The 10394-nt window shown below is 38.0% G+C and overlaps 2 protein-coding genes across 5 annotated transcripts; one reads left to right on the top strand and one right to left on the bottom strand.

Moving 5' to 3' along the window:
* Positions 1-832: 832 nt before the first annotated feature.
* On the bottom strand, positions 833-3651 carry LOC120008104. Of its 2 annotated transcripts, none has more exons than XM_038858621.1 (3): positions 3091-3651; positions 1243-1526; positions 833-1153 (listed from the first exon to the last, which is right to left on the bottom strand). In XM_038858621.1, exons 1-3 carry the CDS (start codon positions 3575-3577, stop codon positions 998-1000), a joined length of 927 nt encoding a protein of 308 aa, XP_038714549.1. In that variant the 5' UTR covers positions 3578-3651; the 3' UTR covers positions 833-997. The 2 variants fall into 2 exon arrangements, with proteins under 2 accessions (XP_038714549.1, XP_038714550.1); XM_038858622.1 differs by having other exon boundaries at positions 1243-1514.
* Positions 3652-4938: 1287 nt separating this feature from the next.
* LOC120007161 lies at positions 4939-8854 on the top strand. Of its 3 annotated transcripts, XR_005470151.1 has the most exons (6): positions 4939-5437; positions 6808-6867; positions 7439-7504; positions 7621-7689; positions 7851-8071; positions 8239-8365. XR_005470151.1 is itself a non-coding variant. In XM_038857358.1 (5 exons), exons 1-5 carry the CDS (start codon positions 5135-5137, stop codon positions 8479-8481), a joined length of 741 nt encoding a protein of 246 aa, XP_038713286.1. In that variant the 5' UTR covers positions 4950-5134; the 3' UTR covers positions 8482-8854. The 3 variants fall into 3 exon arrangements, 2 of the variants coding, with proteins under 2 accessions (XP_038713287.1, XP_038713286.1); XM_038857358.1 differs by lacking the exon at positions 7851-8071 and having other exon boundaries at positions 4950-5437; positions 8239-8854; XM_038857359.1 differs by lacking the exons at positions 7439-7504; positions 7851-8071 and having other exon boundaries at positions 4944-5437; positions 8239-8854.
* The last annotated feature ends 1540 nt before the right edge of the window (positions 8855-10394 follow it).

Genomic DNA, 10394 nt, shown 5'->3' with positions numbered 1-10394 from the left:
TGAGCATGGTGGTTGGTGTACTAAGCAGAGTAGAGCCCCTCATGGATGCAGCTTTTGGAAATTCATTAGAAAGGGTTGGGAAGTCTGGCTTGCTTTGACTTATTATCAAGCTGGTAAAGGAAACTCTATAAGCTTCTGGAATGACGTCTGGATTGGAGACACTTCTCTAAGGGTTTTGTTCCCAAATCTTCACAGACTAGCTACTCAAAAGGGGGCCTCCATTTTTCAATTGCTTCAAACTCATGATAGAGATACCTCTTGGAACATCACCTTTACTCGTGAGGCCCAAGATTGGGAAGTGGAAATGTTTACTAGTTTCTGGCAGTTGGTTTATGGTGCAAAAACCTATCCCACAAAAGAAGACAAAATCTGCTGGAAGTTGGAAAACAGTAATTTGTTCTCGGTGAGTTCCTTTTATAAAGAGCTTCTAAAGGACCACATGCACCTTGGTAACAATCTTTTCCCATGGCTCTGGTTATGGAAATCTAACGCTCCTCCTAGAGTTATTTTCTTTTGCTGGGAGGTTGTTTGGCAGAGGATCTTAACTCAAGACAACCTGCAAAGGAGGGGCTTCTCTCTTGTGAATAGATGCTATTTGTGTAAAGCAGATTCCGAGTCTATTAATCACCTGTTCCTGCGCTGCCCTTGGTCCAGAAAGGTCTGGGAAAATGTATGGAAGATGTTGGGGCTACGGTGGGTCTCAAACAATACTGTAGATAAAGAGCTACTTGCGTGGGCTTCTATTGGAAAAGACAAGCACCAAAAGAATTTATTTCAGCTCATTCTTATGGCAGTTATGTAGCTGATTTGGAAAGAAAGGAACAACAGAATCTTTGAAAATAAGGATTCCTCCCTAGACTTTTTTATTGAAACATGGTTTGATTGTCTAAAATTCTGGAGTCTGTATTTCCCTAGAAATGTTTTTGATCTTATTAACTGTTCGTCCTTGATGTAGTTGTGGGTTGCTCCCCTTTGGGGCTTGAATAAATTTTTTCCATTAAGACAAATATATATATGTTATGGTTGGCTTCTTTCTTCCGTCAACCCCATTGGTTTCAAGCCACTTCGATTGGAGACTCCATATATTCCAACAATGCTCAAACTTGAATGTGCTCCCTACAACTTCTAGATACCTAGCCTTCGCCTTCTGAATCTGCACAAATTATTGATCATAAAACAGCAATCAACGCAAGACCAATTTCAATATAGGTACATGCATTTAAATATAAGTATTTTGCTAACCTTATCTTGTTCATTATACCCTGAAGGGCGTGAATTCTCAACCATAGCTACAAACACCATGAATTCATTCATGGCGTGTTGGATATGTACACACCTACGCACCAACGAACGTACTGTACGTTCACGACTCAATCCAGTCACATTTTCATAAAAATTGTTTGCAACCTTGGACCAAAAAGTTTGCCCTTTTTGGTCTGCTCTAACGCTTGGATTCATTCTTGTGTTAAGCCAACTGGAAATCAAAGCAATATCTTCATCCGGGGTGAAGATATCTGTATCCATATCTGTAAAAAAATTAATATTGAATATGACTTTGCATGTCTGCAAAGAAACTTAGCACACATTGACCGATTAAAGCACATAATGAGAAAGCAACAGCGAAAACAAATAAAAAGGATTGACTTGCTTCACCATCTGGCACAAGGAGATCAGTGAATTGTATTTTACTTTGGGGATTTGGTTGGTGCATGTTATTATTTGACAGATTTTGAGTGGGCATATGTTTAGCTTATCAAAAACAAAATCAATACAATTCAGTTTGAAGAAAAGCAATACTGAGAAGTCGTAAAGCAAAATCAATATAATTCAAATATCAATAATACAAGACACTACCAATACAATATCAAACTCAAATCAATATAATTGAGACGTAGCCAGTTGTACAGCAAATCAAGATAGAGAAAACAGAGGCAGAATATACAACACACTACCAATCAGTTCTGAGATATCAAACCTGGAAAGAAATTCTCCTACGATGTCGCCAAACTCGAATTTTAAGCTTGAAACGAGATGGAGTGAAATAGAAAGAGACAGGCTTCACCTGAGAGAGAAAGAGGCGGACGGGCGGAGCTGAGGTGCTGGCGACGAGGAGATGAGAGAACATGAATAAGGAGTGATGGGTATCGCGAAAACAGAGAGGTGAAAAGATTTTTATATTTTAATTTTTTTCATTGTCCAGATTGGTTTTTTGATACGCTACTCTGAGTTTTTCAAATTTCTAAGAAATTCTGATGCAACACCCTATTTTATCAAATCTGTTGGTTTGTCTCTATATTTTACCTACTTGCATCAATATAGAGGCACTGATGTGAATGCTCTTAGGAAGCCAAACTCCATTTTCGTACATCTGTATAACCGTGTTTAAAGTAACCACTACAAGTTATCACAACAGAAAAATTCCTACATTGATACCAAATAACCAGGAAGATTAAATTATAAAAGCCGAAGTGACCTTGAGCCAATTTCCCATCGAGCATGAGCTGCACAATTTCTTCCATCAATAAATGTCCTCATGATTCGAGTCCGGCACATAAAGTGTGTTATGTTTGGTTAAATAAACAAGAGCATATACCGCCAAGACATTGATAAGTTAAGTCAAGCCCCCAAGGCAGAAATAAAATGTTAGCCGTTACTACTAACAGCTAGATTCCAATAAAAATTTGAAAAATATAGAAACCATAATACAATTTTAACGAACTAAGGAAAGATGTCTCACTCAAAACAAATATTCATATGTTGTTTCAGATATTCAGCTCCAACTCCACAAGCTGTGAAGAAGCAGTCCAACTCAATCTGATCATTCATTAGCTAGGTTCAAAAGTTTTTGCACTAGACTTCAATTTAGGAGGCAAATGTGAGAGTTGTTAATACAACATTTTTTCAGTAGCAAAATGGTTGTTAATAGAACTGTAATATTTTCTTCTCTTCATTAACAATTTTTCAGAAGCTGGAGAAATTTTCCTTCCGGCTAGCAACCATTAATCAAAACTCATAAATGGAGTGAATCATATAAAAATTCATTCGTTCAATTTTTTTATCCATACAAAGCAGAAAACAAGAACTACTCACTTGAAGTCTTTCTGGCCTTCTCATCATCCGTCATTTTAAGCTTATTCAAGGTGTCCAGCGCGTCCTCAAATGAAAAGCCAGAATCCCGCAAGGCGGCCTCCTCCTCCTCAAATTGCCGCAGTTCACCTCTGCGTTCCATTCTTTCCCGCCTATATTGTCGCATACGCTCCATGATTTCATCTAATGAAAGATTCGCAGAGGGTTTTGAGGGCCTGGATTCCGTACCTCCGGCTGCATTCTCCAATTTTGCAAGAAAATTACGCTTGTACAGTTCTCGGTGCAAGATAGGCTCCTCACGGCGAGAGTGCGAGGATGCATCGTTGGGGTCCGTAGGAGGCGGAACGGAGGATCGGCGCTGGAACTCTGATTGTGGGGTATCGTTGTTGTCGGAGTCATTCTGGTCATTTGAAGAAGAAGTGGAGAACAGGTGGAAGAGAGAGGGATTTACGAGCGACCTGTGCTTGAGTCTGGCGACGGAGAGCGCCATGCGAGGTGAAATGCAAGATTTGTGAGATGGAAGAAGGCGGAGGAGCGTAGGTTTTGGGAGTCGAGGAGCAAGGGCTTAGGTTTAAGAAAATATATTTCTTGTAGAATTTCAGGCCCCCAACATCTTGTAGCCCTTTGGGTCCAAGTGGCCCAGTTGTATAGTGTAGGACGTGGTTAATTTTCTGAGCCCATTGGGCCCAACTCCTTTGGAGTCTAGGCTAGTCCTTCTCGTTCTCGAAGTCTTTGTCAGACATTCACACTCCAAAATAGATTTGTATTCTCTCTTTTGAATTAAATTTAAATAGATTTTTTATATAGTTTATAAATTTCACCAAATATTAATTTATTTTTTACAATTTATAAGAAATTATCCACCAAAATACCTTAAAATGTCACTGAGGAGTAATCATCATTCCTTAATTGCAATAAAACGCCTTGTTATCTTCTCCACGTGTAGATTCTATTTATTGAAAAGATAAAGAAAAAAAAAAGAATCAAGCGAGTACAAGTAGTGCCGACCGTACACAACCACAACATTCCCAAAAAACCACACGTGTCATGCCACAATAACTAACCCCCACCATCCATCGCAATCCTCTCTATCTACCCCTTATCACTCCTAATCATTCCCACTTCTCATCAGACGACGCGTGACTAACAAACACAAATCTCACACTTCCAATTGTGGTTGACAAAACTCCACTCCATTTGGATGATCGAATTTGTTCTATCCTGATTAAACTAAGTTTACATATAAATTATATGTTAAAAATTCGGATATAAATATAAAAAAATTATTCGATTTAAAATAGGGTTTGAGTCCAAACACATAAATCTGATATGATTTACTTGTCCACACCCTAACTCTGATTAGGTTATTATCTTATTTACTTATTCAGATTTAAACCAATCCGGGTTTAGTCAATTAGTATAATGCTTGAACCCCCAATTAATGTAAAGTGTTGGATGGTAAGTGGACTCTACATGTATGCTTTTAATCAATGACTATTTCAATAGACGGTTTTTTGGGTCATAAAATAGAGATGTACCATTGTCCGATCCTTTCAATTAATATAGAGTGTTGGATGATAAATAGACTCTACATGTGTGCTTTTAATCAATATGATTATTCTAATAACATATAGATAGATTTGAGGGTTTTTTGAGGTCATAAAATAGAGATGTCCCATTGTCTGAACAATTAAGTATGTTTAAAATCCAATTCGGATTAAAATTCAGATATGTAAATATTCCGTAAATACGTAATATTGTCCAATCCGAAACTGATTTTTTGACACCCGTACGTACAACTAATCCAACGACATAGAAAAAGAAGGAAAAAGAATCCACAAATGGAGATTGCCACTTCTGCATGAGTGGACCCTACGCTCATTCCAAACACGAGACTGAACATCAATCCGAACAAAACCAGAGAGAAAAAAGAGAAATAAAGTTATATTGTCAACACAAACCACACAGTCGTATAAATAAAAACCATCCATCCTACACAGATTTCCTTCCCATCTTTTTCTTTTTCTGATTTCTGAAGCAATAGAAAATGAGTCAGAATGATGACTGGGTCCAGGTCGCGCTGACGGATGACGCGGTCGTTGCTGACCTGATTGTCCGGCTACGTCAACCACTGCCGTGCAAGAGGAAGGGGAAGGCCCCGGCACCGGCGATGGAGATGGCTACTCTGTGTCCTCGCTGGACCGTGCGCCAACAACGGTCCAAACAGGTAGTAATTAAGAAGAAAGCAGGGGAGTCTCCTCTTCGAGCTAGCCCGACGACGCCGCTTTCGTGGAGCGAAGCGACTTCTGTCAGTGGCGGCGGCGCTGAGGAGTCGAGCTGCTTCGTTAAGGTAATTAATAGCGCGAGATCTGAGGTTTGTGCATGCGGTTGTGTGTTTTTTGGTTTGTTTTTGGTTGAGGGCGAGTTTCCGACTCAGTGAGTTGGTGGTTGTGCGTGGCACACATGAGAGCGGCGTGGCGTGGATTGAATTTTGTTTTGATGAATGGACGGAAATGCCCATCTGAAAGGCACCCGTCAGATTTTTTTTTTTCTTAATTTGTTTTTTGGAAATTTGGCCTTTTATTGTCGGAGTTACGATTATGCCCTCATTGGATCGTTGCATCTCGTGAATCTCCAAGGCCAAATAGTGTCATTCAATCATCTGAATCGGCGTAATCGCCGTTAATCGGACCCGCCGCTGTTCTGGATATTTGCCTGTTTAACCGGTTGCGTGTTTTAGTGGCAAAAAAAGTCCGCGTGTAGTTTGGTGTAGTGTTGTTAGTGGTTGTGCCCCCTGAAGGGAGATGAAAGAAATAATCTGTCGATGCGGTTTTGCTTCTCTTGCGACTGTCCATATCTGCCATGCCAGTTAATAGGTTGTTATTTTTCTCTGGTCACAGGCTGTTTTTGTAGTTTTTTCAAGAAAGAAGAATTCTGGTCAATATGTTCTCACACACATATTCAAGAAGGGGAAGTTTGGAAATGAAAAGGATGTGAAATTAGGTGGCAAAAGAATTGTGAGGTGATTTGTAAAACAGTTTGTGGGACACACAGTGTCACTGTATTTGTGGTACAACTGATTTGTTGTTTATATTGGTGGTACCAAACTAGAGAGACTATATACCGAAATAAATAATACTAATAATGAGAAGGAAGAGGATTAGGTTCTGGTTTACATGTTGTCGCCTTTATATTTTGGATTTGATAGAGAACAGTTTCTCCAATTTTGGATCCATTCTTGCTTACATGTGTAAAGATTATATAGGTCACGTGCATCGCTGGTGACCGACCTTTTGACCAGGTTCGAGTCTCTTGAGTCTTGGATTGGTCATCACTTTCATGTCACATGTGGAGCTATGTTTTAGTTTATTCTAATTAAAAAAAGATAAGTTTTTTTTTTTTCCTAATAAGCTTATGGAGGAACTTCCATGGAAATTTCCCTTTCCCTTGTTTGTAGTTGTAGACTTGTAGGTTGATTTCTTCTTTGAAAATGAAGTAAGACTTGGGAAAATTTTGTCATTTTAGCGTTTCTGCTTCATTTTTGTCCACCAAGTAATGTGTTTTCTTTTGTTACTATTATTATTTATGTGTTTTTAGCTGTGAGTGAATGCTGTTATTCGTTGTGGACGTGTCTTTTCATTGGTATTTTGGTTTTATGAAGTTGATGATAAATTGATAATGACGCTTTTTTATTTTTTATTTTACTGTTTCATTCTCCAGTCCTTGCCTGCTGCTGCTACGAGTGAAGAACGCTTCAGCAAGAGAGGTCGCAAGAGGAAGGTATCTGTTAAATTTTACATACTAGATTAATTGTTACTTTTAATGGGACATGGGACATAATGCTAGTTGGCGTCGGTTGACCACATAGAACATTTGTTCTGTTTTGGAGTATGGATGATAAATTCATGAACGATATGATACTTTTGTTCCTTTAATGGCACATCAATGAGTACTTTCCAATTTTTTTGCATATAGTTGTTTTCTTGCTACCATATATGCTAATTCTATAGTTTTTTTGATGGATGGTTTAACATCTCTCCGGAGACTGTCAATGTGGATTTTTAATGCATGAAAATTTCCATACCAACTTAAATTTTTTACATTATAAATTTAGATTGTATCAAACACTGTAGTTGAGTAGCTCACAAGTCACAATGCCTGAACTATTACAGCTGATTCATTTGTAACAAATATTCGGCGGTTGTTTTAGAAAACAGTTTTGATCTGCCATATTAAATAAAAGGTTTCGGGTTTTTTATCGTCCTTAACCCCTATTTCTTCTTCTGATATGTGACGACTGCAGCAACAGTTTCATTTGTGTCTCAAAGTGTTGAAATTCTTTTGTTTGCAGCAAACTGTTGCTGATCTTCAAGCAGTGGAAAGCTCGCTTTTGAATGAAAATATTATACTGAAAAGTGTATGTTTTATCTTCTTAACATGTTATGAAACTTATCAAACCCTTTCTTCCACGCGTATAATACAGATAATCTGTGGCTGCTAATATCTCTTTTTCCTGATTCGTTAATTAAGCAGGAACTGGAAAGGCTACACTCTGATGTTGAGAAAGTGAGAGCGGTAAATGCAACGTTAAAGATAATGACGGTGAGCTTATTGGTTCGCATTAATTTTTGTGTCTCTTGTTTAATTTTTTTCCTTCGTTATCAGCAAAAAATTTTGACCTTATTCTGTATAAGCATGTATTTACATTAAAAATGAACAGGACTTGTTTTAATTATTAATCTGTATTAACTCAAATTATTTAGATATGCGGCACTCCCTTGGAAACGAATGAACTAAGGACCTGTTCACCATTTTGCATGGCCTTGGAAGAAGCTTTTTGTGGAAAGTAATCAGTTGGAAGAACTCTCCGCGTGATAAATACTGTTCTATAAGAACTCTCCGTGTGATAATCAGTTGGACATTGTCTTATCCATTACGACTGTACTAACTGTTAGAATTTTGTTTCCTCCATTATGTTTTTGAGGTGAGTCTAGAATGTATGAAATGATGTGCTATAGCTTTTACCAAAAATACTTCTGAAGTAGGATGCCATCCTTTATCACAAATTACAATTGTTTAAAAGTGGTTGTGAATTCATACGTTGGGAAGTCAAAACGAAATCTTATGGCGCTTTTTCTTTGTTTTTTACAGGCCAATGTTCTATCGCGACATATGATGGAAACATTCACAGCTGCTTCTGCATCCAAGCAAGTGGCTCTAAACCAATCCCGGCAACCAGTAATACTTGCCCAGGATCCCACATACTCCATGTCTCAGGGTGTCGCATGCATTAAGCTTGACCAATGTCACCGCTCATCTGAGGGTGCTATGGAGCCTTCGTTTGTGCTACCTGATCTAAACTTACCTGTTGACGAATCAGGTTTCGATGGTTAATGGAATAACTCAACACCATCTGTTGTTAATAATCAGTCAATTTGACAGTTCTGAACTTCCGCATGTTGACTTTGCAAGTGATCGTCAACATCAATTACCTTCACTGCACATGGTGAGCTGGATATGGGGTGGTTTTAATACTTGAAGGTAGTGTAGGACTCCTAATCTTTAGTTACATCCACATTTATCATCTTTGGAGATTTCTACAGTTATCCAAAATTCTTTTGGGGGCCAACTCTCTTCTCACCCCTTCTCTTTTAGGAAAATATTTATTAAGGCACACAAGGAGACGTAACCCGATCCCGTTCTGTAGCAAATTACATTATCTGGTACTTTCTGTTGAATTGAGAATCAAATTATCAAGTTCTTGTTATTCAATGGTGTATGAGAAATTTTTCTTTACAGATTATGCAGTAGAATATCAGCGGGTGGTATTTAGTCCTTTTAAAGAAGTTGTGAGCAGTGACTTCAACTTGGATTGAATGGGTTGATGGTTGGTTGGGGGTATGATTTGAATGAATGCACTTGAAAATGAATAATAAGTAAATCTGGATCTGATTCAGAGAGAGATTTACACAATACCTGCTGATGGATGAGTAGACAGAGTTTTGATCTTTTGTTCAGTCTCTAGTCTTGTTCTGTTTGTGTTGTCCATAATTTTGGGAGTTTTTTACCATATGGGGCTTCTTAGAAATTTTAAATACCACAATGATATTCATCTCTTTTTTTTTTGCCCACAAGGCCTTTGATGTTGTTCATAACAACGTCATTAAGAATGACGCTCGTACAAATAGCGTCACTAATACAAATGACATTTTAAATTGAGAAACGCTTTTTACAAAATCATTAAAATTTTTTGGACAAAACGCTATTTTTAATAGTGTCAATGGATGAAAAATACTAATGATGCTTTTGAAAATAGTGTCATTAAAAGAAATTGGAATGACATTGTTTGAAACTGCGTCATTTCTTCAAGAAGTTTTTGGTAACCACACAAAAATCTTTTTGGAACAGCGTTAAAGGCCTTTTGGGTAAAAAAAAAGTGAAGAATGTCATTGTGGAATTTAAAATCTCTAAGAATTCCCGTACGATAAAAAACTCTAATTTTTAATTTTGGACTGTAATCCACTAATATGGATTGTGCGAGTGCCTCTGGCTTGTGTATCTAAATTTGGATTCAAAAATACTACCAAGTCTTTGACCTCTTTCAAAAAAAACACCCTTAAAAAAGTGTTTTTTTTTTTGTAAAGCAACACTCACTCAATTGCATATTGAACAATTGATTGATAAATCTCGGGTCACAATGAAGATCTCGCAACCCTCATGGATCAATAGGTACCTGAACCGAGGTCAAGTGCTAGAAGATAACGCAGGGTGTCATTCACACATGCTGGGCTGAGCAACGGCATATCTCGTAAATTGCGATAATGGAAACACACATGAGACTAAAACTCACGAATTTCCGCTTACGTTGAGAGTTACGACAATCAAGTTTATCAGCTCAGTCAACGATTCGTTGTGGTTAAGAGTTATCACAGATAAATTTATCATGTCTCCATTCATATTTTTATAAAGGGGCCCATATTGAAGTCCACAGGGTTGTAGTTGGGCCCATTTGTAGATGGGCCATTATAATATTAAACATCTTGTGCTTTTGCAAGGCAAGATCTGCTGGCAGTACCGGCTGAAATAGTGAGAAGGTCATAGTCTTATAGATGCTCTGACCTTCCCTGACACAAATAAGTACCAAGCTGACACCCCTGAAAATCTACATTGACAGTTTGACACAAAATATTGCAGAGACAAATGTAAACTCCATGACATATTTGTGTTTTTGGGATTTCTGAAGATTCAGTTTTTTACAGATCTCCCCCCTGACCCTCCCACAGTCAAATCCTTATTTACCGTCCTAC

Source organism: Tripterygium wilfordii, chromosome 10, assembly GCF_013401445.1.
Source record: "Tripterygium wilfordii isolate XIE 37 chromosome 10, ASM1340144v1, whole genome shotgun sequence".
Lineage (NCBI taxonomy): Eukaryota > Viridiplantae > Streptophyta > Magnoliopsida > Celastrales > Celastraceae > Tripterygium > Tripterygium wilfordii.
This window is presented reverse-complemented; position numbering and strand designations above follow the sequence as displayed.

Coding starts and splice junctions, on each gene's coding strand:
- LOC120008104 (XM_038858621.1), bottom strand. CDS start 3,577: ATGGCGCTCTCCGTCGCCAGACTCAAGCACAGGTCGCTCGTAAATCCC. Junction 1,527..3,090: donor GAAGGCCAGAAAGACTTCAA/GTGAGTAGTTCT, acceptor ATTTTTTTACAG/ATATGGATACAGATATCTTC. Junction 1,154..1,242: donor GGTATAATGAACAAGATAAG/GTTAGCAAAATA, acceptor TAATTTGTGCAG/ATTCAGAAGGCGAAGGCTAG.
- LOC120007161 (XM_038857358.1), top strand. CDS start 5,135: ATGAGTCAGAATGATGACTGGGTCCAGGTCGCGCTGACGGATGACGCG. Junction 7,505..7,620: donor AAAATATTATACTGAAAAGT/GTATGTTTTATC, acceptor TTAATTAAGCAG/GAACTGGAAAGGCTACACTC. Junction 7,690..8,238: donor CAACGTTAAAGATAATGACG/GTGAGCTTATTG, acceptor TGTTTTTTACAG/GCCAATGTTCTATCGCGACA.